This window comes from Brassica napus, chromosome A9 (genome assembly GCF_020379485.1).
Source record: "Brassica napus cultivar Da-Ae chromosome A9, Da-Ae, whole genome shotgun sequence".
Lineage (NCBI taxonomy): Eukaryota > Viridiplantae > Streptophyta > Magnoliopsida > Brassicales > Brassicaceae > Brassica > Brassica napus.
This window is the reverse complement of record NC_063442.1, coordinates 20,379,069-20,398,514: the sequence shown is the minus strand read 5'-3', so window position 1 is coordinate 20,398,514 and position 19,446 is coordinate 20,379,069. Positions and strand designations below refer to the sequence as shown.

The 19,446-nt window shown below is 43.0% G+C and overlaps 1 protein-coding gene and 1 non-coding gene across 2 annotated transcripts; one reads left to right on the top strand and one right to left on the bottom strand.

Annotated features, from left to right (window-relative positions):
* The first annotated feature begins 5,776 nt into the window (after positions 1-5,776).
* On the top strand, positions 5,777-5,883 carry LOC125578713. The gene has a single exon (XR_007316796.1). It is a non-coding gene; the product is annotated as a small nucleolar RNA R71 (small nucleolar RNA).
* Positions 5,884-12,461: 6,578 nt separating this feature from the next.
* LOC106380393 (putative transcription elongation factor SPT5 homolog 1) lies at positions 12,462-16,414 on the bottom strand. Its single transcript, XM_013820151.3, has 7 exons — positions 15,440-16,414; positions 15,290-15,368; positions 15,006-15,060; positions 14,779-14,896; positions 14,562-14,699; positions 14,304-14,398; positions 12,462-14,176 (listed from the first exon to the last, which is right to left on the bottom strand). Exons 1-7 carry the CDS (start codon positions 15,513-15,515, stop codon positions 13,931-13,933), a joined length of 807 nt encoding a protein of 268 aa, XP_013675605.3. The 5' UTR covers positions 15,516-16,414; the 3' UTR covers positions 12,462-13,930.
* Positions 16,415-19,446: the final 3,032 nt, after the last annotated feature.

The window sequence follows — 19,446 nt, the reverse complement described above, 5'->3', positions numbered from 1 at the left end:
AATTAGAGGAGACCAAGAAAATTCTCGATCCTGCTACCAGACCACCCTAAAGAGGAAGACCAAGGTCTTATAGCAATTACAGAAAAGACCTCGAACCCCGCGAACCCAGGGATCAGAGGTCAATGATACAAGTAATTGGGGGTCGTTCCGGAGAAGGTGGACCCCAAATCATTCCAAGAATCTAAGGAATCTTTAGAGAACCTATGTCGACCGCTCCGCATGGTCTCCCCCGAAGCCCTTCAAAGTTGCATCTGCTCGCAAGACCTGGTCCTCACAGGACCCTCGTCCCCCGCCTCAAATAGACAAGATCACCGAGAACCTTATCAGGTATCAGCCAGTGGTCTCGCAGATAAATAAGTGGGGCACGAGTACTTCAAGGAGACCTCCTCAGAGGGTACATCGGACGGATCCGGAGCAAAGGGAGCCCCACAGACGTAGGAGAGAGACTCTTAGCCAGACAGGAGACCTTCTAACCTGGTCGCTCCAGTGGATAAATGTGACTACACGTTTCGTGGAAGTACTGAAAACCTTCATCAACAGAAGACAGTGGTCCCCGAACGAGTCTCGACCACAGCCCCTAAACCCAAGAAAGAGGCAGAACCCTGCAGAAGAAGGAGGAACCCTCCAGCAAGGACGCTCGTCCCAAAAGCAAGTCAAACCTTGCGGATCACCTAGCAACAAGATGTAAAACATGGTCTAATCACCGGGGTACCTCGCAAGCTGATATCTTGTACGGTCTCTAGACCATGATTTCTATTAATTATTTTATCTATTATTTAAGCATTGTGTTTTCCTACTCCTATGTACGCTGAAACGTCTCCGGACAAAGCTTATATAATAAAATAGTTCCGATTATAAAAGAGTAGTAGGAATGCCATAATACTTAAAGGGGCAAACGAGCTTGATCATGTCCAAGAGACCTTCGATCCTGGCCAACCCTTAATGACAAGTGGTACGACCACGAAAAAACAAAATGGGTATGAGACAAAAGGTAGGAATGGGTCTGCGCAAGCCCGAGTATGCCGTCAATACTACCTAAAACCCATGTATAGCCTCAGGCATATCGGGGTCCCAAACAAATATACCAAAAATGTGAAAGTACATGTATTAAAACGCTACGTGCTAGAATAATACAGGGGACACGAGGTATAATTTCCCTTGAGCAAGTGCAAAAGTCCAGGAGTACCACATAATATTTTACTTCTCCAGACGTGGAAAGTAGCAAAGCCTGGCACTTGGGTTTTCACCCACACCAGCACCCTCTATGTATGATAGTGGCTTTCTGCAGAAAGCAGAATGCAGCACGGAAACTCGATAGTGACCAGCTTCCGAGCGGTAGAATGCGATACCCCAACAGGTACCGAGAGTGGCCTCACCTAGGGTGGCAAAATGTGGTCCCTTTAAAACCTTAATTTTGGGTTCTGAGAAAGAACTCCGGGCTCAGACAGGCCTCAGGGCCAAGAACTTATTGGTTCCCTAAAATTACTTCAGGGTCCAAAGACCATGTGTCCAACTCAAGACGTCAGGGTCTGCAACCCACCGGTTCCCTACAACAACCTCTGGGTCCTAAGCTTATCAAAACTCTCCAAGTGACTCCAGGGTCCCAGAGGAGATCCAATTATGCGAGACCCACGAGGTCTGATCATTGCAAGGTCCAAAGGCTCCAAGGAACCTCAGCATCCAAGGTCCACGAGTCCTCCGACGATCATAACATCTAGAGCCCGTGCGGCCCAGGTCCTATAAGAGACCCTCAAGCAATCAACGCTTAGCTCAACAATCCTTCGATTACGACTCATGAGTCAAGCCTCGAGGCCCCGAGGTCACTCAACGACCTGCAAACTTTTGAAATATTGAAAATCGCAGAAACAATACGGATATCATCTACGAAAGGAGAAAAGATGTGAATCCAGAAGCATAATTCAAAAGGGCACAACATGCCATAGTCTTAAAACAACAAAAAGGCACAGAGGCCTGGTTCAAAGCTTTCAGACCTTATCAAAGGCAACTACAACAACTACAAAATGAAAGAAACCCCTTCACGAGGGTAAAAGAGTTCTGCAACAAGAAGGTCAGTTGATGGGAGGATCGTCAGCAGGCTCCGGTGCACCGCCCCTCTCAGGAACATGTGGCTCATTATCAAAACAAGGAACAGGGAGACCAAGAAGCTCAGCCTCAGTAGTCTTCGCGGTCTTATATTGCTCCAGGGGCCATTCTCGCATCAGCTCCCAACAGGCCACAACCTTGGTACCATTTACGGCCATTGCCTTCTCATCATCAAAGACCTCTGCGGCGTATCTTAACTCACATATGTCCTCCTCCTTGTCCTCCAACTACTTCTGCAGAGAAGCGTTCTCAGTTCCCACACGCTCCAGTGCCTCTTCCTGATTATGTACTTCGAGCTTCAAGGCCTTAATTTCCCTCTCTTTGGCCAAGACAGCGTCTTTTTCCTCACGCAGCTGAGCGGTCAACGCATCCACTTTGGCATGGGCAGTAGTCTTATCTTCCATCCTCTCCCCGAGATGGAATAGTTGAGACGCCGCCTGCATTAACATAATCCAACCTATAAAGAGAGACGTTGCGAAAGCAAGACAAAGAACATGTTATGCTACCTGGAGTAGGTCACCCTGAAGAGAGCGGATGGCCATAGAAGAGTCCCCATCCGATGCCAGACACGCAGGGGTCAGAGGGAACACCTTCGCATTCAAATTGGCCAGGACCTTGGACCAATTATCAGAGACGGGAGGAGAGGATTTGAGAGCAAAGACAGAGACTTTAGACTTTTTCTTGGAGGACGAAGGAGCTGTGACGATAGTCTCCTGACGCCTGCTACCACCAACACATTGGACCTCTTCATCTTCAACAGGAGCAGTTCGCTTGGCTGCAGCCTTCCTTGCGGACATCGCTTTAAGAGATTTCTTATATTCTGCCAAGGCCTCATCACCTCTGGATCACCGAGAGTCTGCATAAGCTATCAAGATCCTCTAGGAAGGAGGATTCAGCCGTCCAGGGGAGATCCTTACTACTTTCGAGATCTCGGCCACTAGAGAAGGAACCTTGTCTCTGAAACCCGATTCGAAGAAACCTTCATATACAGGGATCTCACCCAGATCAAAATCTCAAACCCTATCAAAAGGACCAGGGATCCGAATGGTAACATCGTCAGGAAGATGAAACTTCCTTCTCCAGTTTGCAACTTCCTCTACTCCTATTACCGATAGAGGACCCACCGGCGAAAATCTGCTTCCCCCGGAGATGGCGGAGCCTCTCCAACGGTAACATTCCTGAGTTCCTCTATTTCGGCGGACAGATCCAGAGAAGATTATGAGGAATCCATGGATTCACAGGCCTCGTTTCCAACCCTACATCTTGAATGAACCCTAGTACCTATCAAAGAAGAGCCGAGGATGAGATCTAGTCCGTTTGTCATCCTAAAAAGTTCGGAATAAAGGATGGGGAGAAAGAGGGTGTTACCTGAGAGAATGAAGACCTAGGCCTGAGCAACAGAGATCGCGCGAGATTTTGGTGAGAAAGAAAAGGAAACCCAAAAATCCAGGCAGCAAAAACGGGGAAACAAAATCAAAAACCCTAAGATTGACTTACACACGTCAAAAAGATGAGGCTGCGCTGGAAAACGAGTCTCGAAGCACGGTGAGGGAACCTATCACTCAATCATAGGGACCCAAAAAACTAACGGGGCCATGAGGAACCCACTACCAGTATCATCTCTCCGACTCTCTCCAGCCTATACGCAGCCTAAACATCAGAGTTCCAACACCGTCATCTCCAGAAGATAAGAGAAACTACTACTAGAATCCAGTCAAACACGAAAGAACCGATCCTCACCTGGGTTCAAAATGAGTTTCGGCTTGAGGGAACCCAGGATAGCAAGATCAATGGAACGGGGTCCTGCTTAAGGGGAGCCTGCTAAGAATGAGCAACCCCGGTTGGCTTGAGTGCACAGGTTATTTAATAGACTCCTAGGATACTTCTCTGGTTGGAATGGGATAGATCCTTGCAAACAGAGAATCAAAGACTCAATCTGCTTCAAGGTTTTTGGAATGAATGGTGACACAAAGAGATGTGAGAGGTCTCCTTGATACTCCTAAGTGAATTTCTTGAATATGACACACCAAGACAATCACTCTTGTGGTTTTGTTAGATATGACACACTAACAAAGACTCAAGAACACTCAGAACTACAAGGGGGCTTGCAGCCGACAAAGAGAGAGACAAGAGTCTGAAACTAAAAGATTCGATGGTTCTATTAGGGTTTTCGGACACATATTTATAGAGAAGACAAGGAACAGGCTCCTTGGTCTCTAAACGGGCTTTAAAATAAACCATAGCCTTTAGAAATAACATAAGATAAATAATTAAAATAAAGTCTTGAACTGAGATCATCAAATGAGTGATAGGAAAGCAACATATGGCCTCATTAAAAACCTATCTTTGGAAAACCCAGTGGGACAAAACAAAAGATAGGGAAAAAGAGCACACATATGTTACTTGCTCATTTGATGTCTATCTTGGAGCTGAGATGACTTGAATGGTGATAAGTGTGTCTTGGTTGATCAAGCTTTTTCCAAGACTCTCTTCTTGCTTCAGTGATGTCTTAAGTAATCCTCCAATGGCTTCTTTGAGTTGCTTGCTTCTGGCTCGAGTCATAGGACCTTCAGATATAGCTAGAGCTCCTTCATCAGCTGGATCATCCATGCTCTCATTATCTTCTTTGTTTGACTGGTCCATGATCATATCATTATTCCCCGACTTCGTTGACAAAATCGAGAAATAAGGGGCAAACTGTTGGGGAAAAATACCCCGGTATCATTTCCTCCAGTCTCCAGGCAGAACCCAGACTCTCGGGTCCCCGATAAGGGAACGCTCCAGGTCCCCGCTAGAAGGAACCCTGAGTTCGTTCCCTGGAACCGAGCTCCCTTCCAAGAAATGGAAAACTTCCGATAAGGAGAACCTTCCATATTTCCATATTTCCGAATATGGAAGAGTTTAACCTAATGGAACCGACTCCTAGACGACTATATAAGAGCTACTAAAACCCTAAAGCAAGGGAGGGACTTCTAAAAAGCTTAGAGATTAAAGCTAGACGGCTAGAACTAGGGTTTATCGAATCTTCTTTGTAACCTCTCTCGTTCTTGTTCATCTAGTCAATAAAACATCTCTTCAAGCCTGTCTTACTATTCCTTTACTTAAATCCTCGCGAAATACATACAAACTCACCTGCTTTACCAGCCGATCCATTGTTCTGTAGTACTTATAAAGAGCCTACACAAAAATCCCCTAACAGCCGCTGTTCTTTCCTTGACTGTTCTGTGCGTTGTCAACCAGTTTGTCCGTTTTAGGATATTCAAAGAGGTGACGGTTGTTCCTCACATTGGGGTTCGGGTGGTAGTTCTTGCACTGCCATCCTTGCTCATTGACTTAGCTTACTTCTTGCTGATCATCCATGGTGCTGTCTCCTTCGGGTGTGATATCTGGCACATTTTTCTCCGATGCAGCTTTCTCCATGATGGACACTTGACTCTGATTTCCCTTCAACAGCTGGTCAACCTTTGCCGCTAGATCATCTATGCTGTTTACGCTCTTGGAGCTATCATTTTCCTTGTTCTTGTTGAGTGAGCTTGACGCCATATTTTCCATCAGCGCGAATGCGCCTGGTCTTGTTTGGGTCATGAAATATCCATTGCTCGAGGAATCAAGAGCATTGCAAAACTAATAGCTCACTCCATCAAAAAACACTTCCAATGTATAGTCATCTTCAAACCCATGGTGAGGACATTCCCTTCGGTACTCCTTGTAACGCTCCCAAGCATCATAGAAAGGCCCATCGGTATTTTTCTTAAAATTAGAGGTTTTATGCCTCAGAGCTACGGTTTTCGTCTTCGTGTAGAAATGGCTTAAGAACGCTGCTCTGACTTGTTCCCATGTAGTAAGTGTACCAGTCGGGAGAGAGGCTAGCCAACGAGTTGCATTTGATGTAGTCTGGTGGCACTCCATTCGTGCGAGAGAAGTTGCAGACTCTCTCAAAGTTCTCGATGTGGTCCAAAGGAATTTCAGCTGCGAGGCCGTTTAACATCTTTTCCTGCACTAGGCCAATCAAAGCAAGTTTGATCTCATAATCCTGTCGAGTGCAGGGAGGAGAGGGGGTTGATGGTGGAGCAAGTGGTAGGGAAGTTCCTAGGAAGGTTCCGCTCTCCGATTGGAGCGCCTTGTTGCTCAACTTGCTGAGCAGCGAGTTCAGCCGCTGCTTGGCGAGCAGCTTCTTCTGCGTTGATGGTTTGTTTCATCTTCTGTATCTGTTGTTCCATGAGCGTCACTGCAACAGTGAGATCATCCTGGCCTCCGTGATTATCCATTCTGATGTTAGTAAGCCGTGGTTGTTGACGGTTCTGTCTTTCTAATCTTGTGAGATCTTCGTTGCTTAGCGTGAATAATGGTCCTTGTGCGTTGCTCTGAGTACGTCTACTGGTTATGCACCTGGATCATTTGCTGCAACAAAGAGAGGAAAGCAAGTTAGATATTTTAGACTAAGTATAGAACTGAAAGATAGAGGTAAGTATCTAGTCCCCGTCGCAACGACGCCAAAACTTGATACACTAAAACTGAACCTTTCCTACTGTCAAGTTAACAGTGGTAATTGTTGTATTTGAGATTCAATCCAAAGGACCAGTTTATACTTTATGCTTATGAGTTTTCTACTTAGCTAAAACTAAAAGTGGGGTTTGAATTTTGGTGGTAACGTGCAAATTAAGTAATTGATTGCAAAGAGTAAATTCAATATTAAAAAGAAGCCAATCTAGGGTTTCTCATCGGGTGTCAGTGCTTAACCAAACATTTATTCAAGCACTTTGAAGTACAATCTAGAACACGGATCACGCCAGTAGAACAGCCCACTGTCGTGGTGCTGATCCCTTTGCGGTTCGACCTTGATGCCTAAACTGTCGTTTGGATCAAGGATCGACCACAAGAAATAGAGATCAAGTCCGATAGGTTCACCGAGCACCCGAGTATCTACTTTCGTTGACTAGGGATGCTCGGCACATTCATTCAGCATCAAGCAATCTACTACACGGTTAGCGAGCAGATTAAACCTAAGATCTAGCAGTAAGTGATCAGGTTAGAGCTAGAGTTAAAGAACTGAGATAAACAAAGACACAATAAGGTCGCTTATTTATGTTTAGCCTTGCGATTAACACCCTAGAACCGTAGACAAGCTAGCCGACTACGCAGCCATTAAACAAGATGAAACATACATGATAACTGAATAATACTGCATATAAATCCAAAGATAAATCAACAGGGTTTAGGATGATCTTCTTTGTCAAGAAGAGGAGCCGTCTCCCTTACAATAGCAAATATCCAAGAACAGGTCTAGGTCTCTTGAAAAACTAGCATAAAAAAGAAAGTAAACATAGGGATGGCTTTTATATGGAGGCGCCATCGACTTCAGAGGAGAGAATTAGTGATTAGGGAAAATCTTTGAAAGATATGGGCTTTCAATAAATGTCGGGAACAAACGCCTGGCTGTTCCTGGTGAGATCATCCGTCAGACTGCTCTGCATGATTGTTCCGCGGGGAAGTCTCCAATTCTTGCTCCTTTCTTCACGCTTCTTCCTTTAGCTCTTTAGTCCACTCCAGACCTGATATGACTCTAAAAGGACTGGACTAACTCGATAAAGCATTGAAAACCAGTTAGAAAGCATATGTACAATGGTGCCAAAAACACCATATATCAGGAAGCTATCCTTCGGACATGCCTTATTGAGATCGGTGAAATCGACGCATACTCGCCACTTTTCCGTTTTTCTTTTTGACAACGACTAGGTTAGCGAGCCAGTCGGGATACCTCACCTCTGTTATTGATCCGTCTTTGAGGAGTTTTTCGACCTCGTTGTTAACCGCACCTGCGCGTTTGGGTCCGAACTTTTGTCTCTTTTGTTTGACGGGTTTGAAAGTTGGGTCAAATTTTAGCTTGTGACATAATCTTGATGTCAATCCCCGGCATGTCCTCTGTGGGCCATGCGAACGTATGCAAGTTCTTTTTCAGACAAGCTATGAGCTCGATTTTTATAGACTCACTTAGGTTCGCGCCGATTTCCATGCAGTGATCTACGAATGTTTCGTCTAAGCATAACGAGATTACGGGCTCACAGGTCGGCTCGCGTTTCGCTTCCAAAGATTCGGCTACTCGTGATTGCCAAAAGATTTCAGTTTTACTTTGTTCTAGGGTGTTGTCAACGACAGACGATTTATTTTTCTTTTGAGGCGGAAACTTGGCCGATGGGTTTTTTTGTTTCAATTCCGCAGCAAAGCAAACTCGCGAGATTCTCCGATCTCCCCGGATGGTCTCTGTCCCGCAAGGGGTTGGGAAATTGAGACACATTTGGTATGTTGACGGGATTGCTCGCATGGAATTCAACCATAGAGTTCCTACGATCGCGTTATACGATGTGGGTCTATTGGTGACCAAGGAGTCCTCGATTTTTGTCATGCTGCCGGCCTTAACCGAGAGGTTGATTGTGCCGAGAGTCATGGTAGCTTCCCCCGAGAGTCCTATTATCGGGTTTGGATCTTCCGCGATTTTGGATGGATTGATTTCCATTCTATCGAGGGTGTTTTTGAAGATGATAACGGTCGAGCTTCCGGGGTCGACCAATATCCTGCAACAACAATATTCTGGATTGTCAGCTCGACGACAAGGTGATCATTTAGAGGTTTGATTGGATCGATCGTTGCTCTTTCCTTGAATGAGATGATTTTGCTACCCGTTTGATTAGGCATATCGTGTCTCAGTCGTTCGGTGATCTTTGAGTTAGAGAATCCGGACCCCTCCCCTCCTCCTTCTAGCGCCAAACTGTAGGAACCGAAATTTGCACTGTCGATTTTCCATAAAATAAGGAAAGATAGAAACCCAAAATTTTCCAGAGGTCCCGGATTATCTGCATAAACAAAGATAACAGAATATCGAAAGTAAATTGCACAGCGGCGTATTATTGATTGATAAAAGAACGAGATTACAAGATTTTCGTGAGACAAGACGGACAGATTTCACTAGCCAGGTTAATCTTAGAACAAGAACGAAAACAGTCGAAGTAAAATCGAGCCGCCTAAATTCTAAGTTTTCCTAAGCTAGCAGAGTTTTTCTAGGTCTAATCCTCCCCTTCGCCCCTGGCTTTAGCTCCTCTTATTTATCATCCTACGTCGGTTCCCCCTTCCATTTTCGTCTTTGGTTGAGTTTATCACATCGCGGAAACTTTCCATTTTTCTTTGATCTTTGTGTTTATCTTCGAAAACTTCACATTTATCCTCTTAACTTGACATTTATCTTCTTCTGGTAATAAATGATAAACCGTCGTAACGCTTGGGCTTGATTCCGCATAAAATCATAAGTGGGCTCTTTGTCGTGTCCTGGGCTTTTCCGGGCCATTTTCCGACTTAAGCGTTTTTACGATTTCATAAAAAGAGTGCTTTCGAAACAACGTCAATTCCGAAGAACATTCAAATTCCTCGTATAGGCAATTCTAGGTGTTTAGCTAACCGTTATCACCCTATACGATCAATCCGAATGTTATTTGAGAAAACGAGTTCTTGCGGTTTCTAAATCGTAAAGTTCCAACGTTACCTCCGATCGAGACAAAACAAGAGCGAGTTCGATACAATCTTGGGAGAGGATCCTAGAAGACAGGACGAGAATAGTGCAATCGTTCAAGCTCGGCCATCCGCCGATCTGGACTAGTCCAGCTCGGTGGATGGCCGAGCTGATCGCGCGTTCAATCCAGCTCGGCCATCTGCCAAACTGGACTGTCCAGCTCGGCGGATGGCCGAGCTGTTCGTGTGTTCGATCCAGCTTGGCGGATGGCCGAGCTGCTCGCATGTTCGATCCAGTTCGGCCATCTGCCGAGCCGGATGGGATCATTTCGTCGAAAGGATGAGCTGGACTGTTTGTTTTTAGTTCCAGGGTTTGTCTCTCTTTGAAGCTTACGCTCGGGAACTTTTGTCGAGGGTATGTCGAGCAAGTCTCTGTGAGGAAAGGTGATTTTAGACGTTGATTTAGAGATAACCGTTTTGGATCCCAACAATAATTAAAGATTTTGTGGAGGTCTTTACGAACGATTACTTAGTCTATCTATCAGTCTGATTTTGTGATATGCCTATACAACTTGTGAAAGGTGCTAAGTAGATGTGAAGAGAAGCATTTGATTCTGAACTGGAAGAAGTGTCACTTTATGGTCACTAATGGTATTGTTTTGGGACACAAGGTTTTAGCAGCTGTTATTAAGGTGGACAGAGCTAAGATCGGGTCATGATGTGACTACCAGCGCCCACTAACGTGAAATATGCAAGGAGCTTTTTGGGACACAAGGTTTCAGCAGCTGTTACTTCCTTCCAAAGGAACTCATTTCGCCTTACCTTCCGATCTTCTGCATAACAACTTGTTGCACTTCCATCTCGATGAGCCCATTGAGGAGCATCTTCCACAGTTCCATGCTATTGCAGACATTTTTATACATAATATGGATCAGTTCCAATGCCTTATAATAGATGCTCTTCAAACCATATGGGCTATTGAGCTACAATGCATGAGCCCACCACGTACCGGAGAACGATCACCATCAGCAGCAGCTGGGATTTCTGTTGAGGGAAGTAAGGATGAGGATGAGGAGTAGTTCTTTATTTCTCTTTTGTTTTTATGTTTTTCTATTTTTCAAGTCATTTGAAGAGTGTTTGTTTTTTTTTTCAAACATTGTTGAACCTTGAGATTATCAAATGCTATGTTGCTTCTCACGTGTGTTTGAGTGTCCTAACAGTGCTAATTTATCATACTTGGTGTGTTAAATATCATGCATGGAACCCTTGTCACGTTTTACAACGCCAGATTCAACTGGCAGAAGTTGTGTTGATTTGATACAACTTGGGTGTGGTCGACACCGGACGTGCAGACAGGTACAATTTTCTTTATCTTGGTTTCAAGAGTTTCATTTGTTTTCTTGACCAACTTTGGACATATTAACACTGGGAACAGTGTTGCTTAAGTCTGGGAGAGGTAGTCACTAACTTTGTGTTTTGTTTTTAGTGTAAGTCACCTAGCTGGTACCTTAGCATCGTTCTCTAAGCTATTGACTACATGTTGTATTACATGAAAAACTCCAAACCAGATCGATCTGCCAATAACAACAACGCTTATGAGAGCGCCTGGCGGATATAAAACTCGCCTCCAACATAATCTACTCAATTTTCTTATCTTGAGACTTTGTACAAATTGGATCGGATTCCTCGTTCATGTCTGAAAAGGCATGTATGTGTGAGTATGGTTCCCCTCTCGCACCTCCTCAGTATAAGTGAAAGGAAATAGATGAATATCAAAAAGAAGTGAATCATGTGCTGGTGGCAGTCACCATTAGTGCGTGAAATCATGGAAGCTTGTCCAACAAACTCAGTCGATTGAAAAAATAAAATGACACCCAACAAAGTAGGGAGACATCGACTGAGTGAAGTCAGAAGATAGCGAGGAAAGGAACCAGAGTAAGATTGTTTATGTGATAATAAACCTGAATGGCTAAGAGGCCATACGTCCTTTGATCGACACCCCCAAGATAAGACTGCACTTTAACCTATCAATTGAAGTCAGTTGAGGCGATTTCAGATGGTATCTTATGAGATGTGGGCTGGCTGGTCAGGTTGCTAAGCTGCAGTCGAGTACATAGAAGTACCTTCTAATGTTGGTGCTTATTCATGTGGCTTTCAACATCGTAGAGGTAAAAGTGGTGTGTTTTAAAGAGTAAGCGAGTTCTTACGTTTTAACCTCTTTCATGGGTTAGTCTTATGTTTTTTTTAGGGCAAGCAAAAGCTAAATCTTGGGAAGTTGATATATAATTGTTTTTACGTTATTGTTCATGATATATGTCCATTTTTAAAGTCTTTTGATCCTTTTAGAGTCGTGTATGAGTCATTGCGGGTTTATGTACACTTTGGATCTGAAATGAGCTTTTGAAGCATTTCAGAGCTTAATCAGAGATGGATCTTGAAAGTTGACGTTAGATTGACACAAAGGAACTGGTGTCGATTGACACAACCCTTGGTGTCGATCGACACTCATCTTGATCACAAAACAACTGACGAGTTTTTACAAGTTTCACGAAATTGCAAGATTAGTCCAGAAGTTTCCTTCTTTTCAGAAGAATCCTAAATGTTTTCTAGTGTATATAGGTTGTCTTAAGCCAATTGGTTAGACTATGCTTTACTTACGCTTAATTGTGATTTTAGAGAGCTATGAAGAGAAGAATCAGAACTCTTTCAGAGAACTAATCTAATTACGCAGTTTATTCAGATTATAATTTGCGTTTCACCGATTATTGTGAGTAATCCTCTTTTTAGATTTACGGTTATTCAAAGATTATTGATGAATTGATTAATTGATCAAACTGTTATAGTAATTTTATTGTTCCTAATATTGTTTCTAGATTAATCATTTGTAATTTAGATATTTTAATAATTGGTAGACACGACAGTGTTATTGATTTCCTAACATATTTTAAATGAGCAATATACATATCTCCAAGTAATTTGGTTTAGAATTTTTTTTTTTGAAATGATCAGACTCACCCTTATGCTTTTTTGAATTTTGACTGATTTACACATGACTTTAGAATTCTAGATTTAGATATAGATAATATCTGCAGTGGAAGTTTATTGAATTTACTGGTTGGCTTTGAGTTCAAGAACTGTTCTTTATTAAACCCTTGATAATTTGATTGATATACAATTCGGATTTACATATGAATTTCCATGAGTCTAACGCCCTCTTCTATTGATCTTACAATCGTTTCAATTATGTTGTGTACAATTTTCATTATAGTGTCTATTTTAATTCGAAAACTATTGCGTGATCTTAGAGTCTCTGTAGAAATACAATCAATGTTACGCTTGACATTCCTCACACACAAAATTCACACAACAGGAAAGAGGTGTGTGATATACGGTGATCATGCACGATTGATGACTAATGTACCATGAAATCGCATTATAGATGTAAGCGCTTTGATCTTTGCATATAAAGGCTACTCTTAGGTGAAAGGTGTGTTGGTAATCATGGGTTTTCAAATTCATATAAAATTGTGGTTGTGGGACAAAACATTATACATATCCAATATGAAATACATGAAAATGATAAAACAATCAATATATTTTTAATCAGAATAGTTTGGTGGCTCTTGTATAAAGAAACTAAGAGTATCTCTAACGGTACTTTATTTTTCAACCTAAAATAAAGTTTACAATAAATATGTTTCAATTGTACTTTCTATTGTGAATGTTTTTTTCGTCCAGTGGTTTGATCAAGGGTTTATTAATGCTTTACACTAGGAGGTTTGAGTTTCAATTTTCGGAGAAGATGAATTATGAATATTGGAAAGAATGCTACTAGAGATCTTCGGCATGACGCAACGAGTACCGTCAGTAATAAATCTTACAGCGACGGCATTAGACTCGTGAATCCTCATAAGGCTAGTAAAATTGTCTAGTATCGTCTATATAATGTATCTAGTAGTTTATATTAACATAATTAGTAGTGAAAAAAATTGTACTTTCTATTTTCTACTTTATAACAGAATAAATAAGTTTATTTTATCAATAAAATATTTTTTTTTACTTTTTTGGTTTATCACTCTATTGTTTTTTTTTCTTAAATAGAGTAAATCATCGAAGATGATATAAAGAGGTGCAAGAAGTGGCTAAGATAGGTAAAGGACATATAAGCAACCAACATGGCAACTACAAAGTAGAAAAAAGAGAGAGACCAAAAATACTATTTCGACAGTGCCTACGAGAGCACCTTACAAGAGAAGCACGTCATCTAGCAACAATATTCGTAGTTACGGTCACCTGATGAAACTCAACATTCTTTATAACTTCTAGCTCACGGCTGAACAAACTTGGTTAATATGGCCAGGTCCAGAATCTTGACGTCAAGATTGTCCTCAATCTTAACGATACCATCTGACCCGTCGATTCCAATAAGCTTACCGATAGACCCACGAAACTGGCCGCCAACAATCTTTACACGATCATTCTTCCTCGGAGGAACTATCTCCAGTTCGCTCGGAAGGGCCACTATAGTGTCACCTTCACCGCTGGACCCCAGAGACACTTTACACGTTCCATCCTAGCAAAAGTAGCACATCAGAAAAATGTCAGACTTTGATCACTGAAGCTTCCTCCTAGTTGTCTACGGCTACTAGTTCTTTTATAATTATAATAAATCTGGAATTGGTGAAAGGCAAAAGGCGGACCGAAACATCTCGAATGACCCCCAGATCGCTGTCTTTTCCAACCTTGTGTATGTCAACCAAAATATCAGGCATGAACCATGCTTCAGCATCTCCACCTGTGGCATTTACTTTAAGATAAGAAAACCACGGTAGAAGTGGGAACTCCTTGTGTATATAAAGGGGATTGACCGGAACATGCATGGGAGATGCATTATGGGACTAACCGGAAGAAAAAAAACAACTAAAACTTTGTCCTTTTAACAGTAGACGGTTGGTTACCTATAACAGGAGACATGACATCGAGCCCAGTTCCAGGAGTCATTGGTTGTCCTCCGGGAGTTCCAGGTAAGTATGAAGTTGAGCTTGGTGTCATGGGTTGTCCAGGTGTAGATGGTATGTATGGACTTGGGGCATTAGCTGCATGACAAGATATGTGAGAAAAATACTGGCCAAGCAAACACAGTAGATGTTTTGTAAAAGATTATATGAATCTTACCATAGGCCGAACCATGATCTCTGGGCGTCCCTGCATCTGAGTAACTACCACCGGAAGTACTAGCCCATCCTGAGCCAGGAGTCGGTGCTTCATATGCCCGTGAAGGAGGACTTCCCGGCTGGAACAAGTGCCAAGCAAACAATTTTAACTCACAATCAGCACAAAACTACGCATATCACCAACAATAGTAAGGCTGAAAGCAAAAACAATAGATGGATAACTCTTACTTGATATTGAGGACTCGTTCCCCACGATCCTGGATTTCCTTCTTCCCAGTTATCCCTTATGTCATAACAACCAATAATATGAGATTTCAAAAAGTTTATTCTTCGATCAAGATTCACCAATCTTATAAATGCGTTAAGAATTTCTGTAAATATTGAAACAGAGGCCATGTTTGTGTAACATAACAGACAACATTGATGGAAATTATTACAGCGTTGAAGAGAAACAGAAGAAAGGTGAAAGAGAAAAGGAACTTTCGAAAGTAGAGACGCAACAACAAACATACCTAGGTGGGCTCATAGGCGTGTAAGGATTCCAAGCTCGATCACGCATGGGTGTCCTCATACCGTCATGGATCGGTGAAGCTGGAAGTAAGTTAAAATAGTAAAATGTCAAATGAACATATTACAGAGAAAACAAGAGCTAGAAAACAAACCTCCAGAGTCCCGCATTGGAGTCATATAAGGATGAAGTGGAGTCCGTGAAGGATGCATAGGTGTTTCGCTTCCCATACTATACCGAGATATATCCCTGTGTAGAATTCAGATGATATAATTGATGTCGTTTATGATACATGAAGTCAAAGTAACTAATAAGATCAATTAGTAGATTACCGAGAAGGTGTTGTCACAGACACATTATCCGATATTGCATTCCGATCAACTGCATACACAATAATCGTTAAAAGTTCATTCAACTGCATACACAAGTCTATTCCCCCAAGCGGAGAAGTTAAACAAGGGATTGCCTGTCACAATCTTCATCTCAAGCTCTACACGCATTGAATCTCCTTTGACTTCTACTACAGGTCCCCTATACCCCTTGAAAGGTCCTAAACGGATTTTGACAGTAGTACCCAACAAAGAATCGTCTCTCCCTCCCCTTCCACCCCTTCCCCTCCCTCCAGCTGCATTTAAAGAAAAAAATTATTGTATGTGCTTCGTACGGAGTACGTAGACAAGGTGTATCAGCATTTCGCAAATGATATGCAAAGCAATATTGATGCTAGGCAATGTGTAATGCCCCGACCCGCCCACGGCTAATGGGCCACCCACGCCCGCTCTCTCGGCCCATGGGCCCCATCCCGTCTGACGGTTGGTCCGTTAATTTTTCCAAAGGCTCGAAATCATTGTTTACTGACCCTGCAATCACCACCCGACCTTCTCCCATGCTTTGGCCTCACTCGTACGCTATCACGAATCACTTTCCGATAGGTCACCCATCCTTCCACTACTCCAGCTCAAGCACGCTTAACTCTGGAGTTCTTTCAGGATGTATTCCGGAAAAGGTAAGTCAACTTTGGTGACATAGGTAGCCAAATCAATTCTCTTAAGCCTTTTCACATATCACAACTCGGGATGTTACAATTCACCCCCTCTCAAAGAACGCAACGTCCTCGTTGCGCCCCACGACAGGTTTCAAGACGCCTCTCAGGTCAGAACTGAGACGGCTAACCAGCTCTGATACCACTTGTAAACGCCCCGACCCGCCCACGGCTAATGGGCCACCCACGCCCGCTCTCTCGGCCCATGGGCCCCATCCCGTCTGACGGTCGGTCCGTTAATTTTTCCAAAGGCTCGAAATCATTGTTTACTGACCCTGCAATCACCACCCGACCTTCTCCCATGCTTTGGCCTCACTCGCACGCTATCACGAATCACTTCCCGATAGGTCACCCATCCTTCCACTACTCCAGCTCAAGCATGCTTAACTCTGGAGTTCTTTCAGGATGTGTTCCGGAAAAGGTAAGTCAACTTTGGTGACATAGGTAGCCAAATCAATTCTCTTAAGCCTTTTCACATATCACAACTCGGGATGTTACAATTATTGTAACAGCCCGATCCCCCGGCGTCCGACCGGGGTTATCGAAGGGGCATTATGGACACGTGTCTACTCATTTAGACAACCCTACGTGTCCCGTTACTGGTCCCGAGAGACGAGCGCATAACCTTCTTTGAAATACCGTCACACCCACATCCATATACTTCTACTTACAGTCCTGCGCACAGGAAAAAATGGAAATGGAGGGGTGAGCAACAAGTTACTCAGTGAAGTGGCTCTAGACCAGCCTGCCCGCATGACACTCTATACTACTCTATGCGGGAACTAGGACTGACTAGCCACTACAGTCAGTTAATGCATTTTATCATTTCATATCGTCATCTGTAATTTCCACATTCAATTCCATACATTTCTAACAACCTAGTGATCAATCAATACAATGATCTCACTCATTGCCACACACGTCAAACCCTAGACTTATCCGACTCATCTTACCAGTCCGACTCGATCCTATGACACCTTTAACTCCCCGTTACCCGACCATGAGCTAAAGACCCTACAATGCACATCCTTTTCATCAATACGTCTTTTTCATCAGTGGGTAGCCCCAACTAGGCTTCTACCCCATATTCTTGTGGATTGGCCACATCTCCTATGGGTGCTTCCATATTCATGTGGATTGGCCACATCTCCTATGGATACCTAGCGTGAACTACTGCCACACATACTTTCCTTAGACTCTATATGTTTTCCCACCCATGCTTAACCTTAACGTTATTCTTCTATACTTTCACTTATCCTTTCACATCCTTATCAATTACACTTATCCCTTCTCATTTTTCATTTACTTTCCCTTTTTATTTAGACTTGTACTTGGACTCATTCACTAGACGCCACCCGTTATCGGTGTCGCACACAATACACATCGCACTCAAGTTCTACTTCAATAACATTATCAATCATTACTCATCTATCAACTTAGCATTTCTCTCTAGCATCCTAGATTTAATCACAAACCACACATGGGACTACACATCCAAACATACAAGCATCACTCATCAACCAATCAACATCACCACAACATATATCAGTTCATCAAGTCCCGTTAACAGTATGAGGGTTCTTATGCATCATGATTCATTCATCTATCATCCTAGCAATTATCATGTTCTATCAACATAACTCTCAAACAGGGTCTAAACAACCTAACTCCAACATAAAGGAGTATACAGAATCATGAGAGAAGGTTGGGTTCGAGACACTCCACCTTGGCTTAGATCTGGATCTGGAAGCAAGAGACACGGGAGAGGAGATTGAGATCTGGTCACCACCACCACTACACGGCGCCGGCGAGGAGAGAGAGAGAGAGAGATCACGGAGGGAGAGAGAGAGAGAGAGAAAGAGAGGCGTGAGAGAAGAAGAGAGAAAAGGAAAAAGAGAAGCTTGACGGCTAGGGTTTCCTAGTCTCTCTAAATCTCTGCAGAGCTTCGCTCAAGTTTCAGAAATGAGAGAAAAGTGAGAGGAGGCAGCTTCATTTATAGGAAAAAGAGGGAACCCTAGGTCATTTACCCTAATGGGCTGCAGTCTTAACGGACTCTCCTTAAGAAATTTTTGGGCCAGGAACCGGGCCGTTACAATTCTCCCCTGTTAATCGGAATCCGTCCCCGAATTCCAAGCCCTAGACTTCCGAACTTAACATCCGATAACAAAAGGAACTCACACAATCACACATCATACAAGGGAGGCACACAAGGCGAGAACAACTTTGCTCGGGGATCTTTTAAAAACCAATGAATGAATTAAGCTCAAAAAGAAATTTTGCAAGTACAATGGATCTGATCAAAATCATAATAACGTATAGATATAGTGGGTGGTTTTGAAATCATTTTCAGGAGTGTTAGAAGAAACAAAACTTTTACAAACTCTTTTCTTTTAATGAAAACAAGTTTTTTTTTGACAACGTCGGAAATGCTGATCCCTTAGGACAGAACTAAGGGATCTTAACCCGCTCTGATACCAATTGTAACAGCCTGATCCCCCGGCGTCTGATCGGGGTTATTGAAGGGGCGTTATGGACACGTGTCTACTCATTTAGACAACCCTACGTGTCCCGTTACTGGTCCCGAGAGACGAGCACATAACCTTCTTTGAAATACCGTCACACCCACATCCATATACTTCTACTTACAGTCCTGCACACAGGGAAAAATGGAAATGGAGGGGTGAGCAACAAGTTACTCAGTGAAGTGGCTCTAGACCAGCCTGCCCGCATGACACTCTATACTACTCTATGCGGGAACTAGGACTGACTAGCCACTACAGTCAGTTAATGCATTTTATCATTTCATATCGTCATCTGTAATTTCCACATTCAATTCCATACATTTCTAACAACCTAGTGATCAATCAATACAATGATCTCACTCATTGCCACACACTTCAAACCCTAGACTTATCCGACTCATCTTACCAGTCCGACTCGATCCTATGACACCTTTAACTCCCCGTTACCCGACCATGAGCTAAAGACCCTACAATGCACATCCTTTTCATCAATACGTCCTTTTCATCAGTGGGTAGCCCCAACTAGGCTTCTACCCCATATTTATGTGGATTGGCCACATCTCCTATGGGTGCTTCCATATTCATGTGGATTGGCCA

Excerpts from the sequence above, each read along its gene's own strand:
- LOC106380393 (XM_013820151.3), bottom strand. The coding sequence starts at position 15,515 with ATGGGAAGCGAAACACCTATGCATCCTTCACGGACTCCACTTCATCCT. Across the intron at positions 14,897-15,005 it reads GAACGAGTCCTCAATATCAA|CCGGGAAGTCCTCCTTCACG; the intron begins GTAAGAGTTATC and ends CACTTGTTCCAG. Across the intron at positions 14,700-14,778 it reads AGATCATGGTTCGGCCTATG|CTAATGCCCCAAGTCCATAC; the intron begins GTAAGATTCATA and ends CTTGTCATGCAG.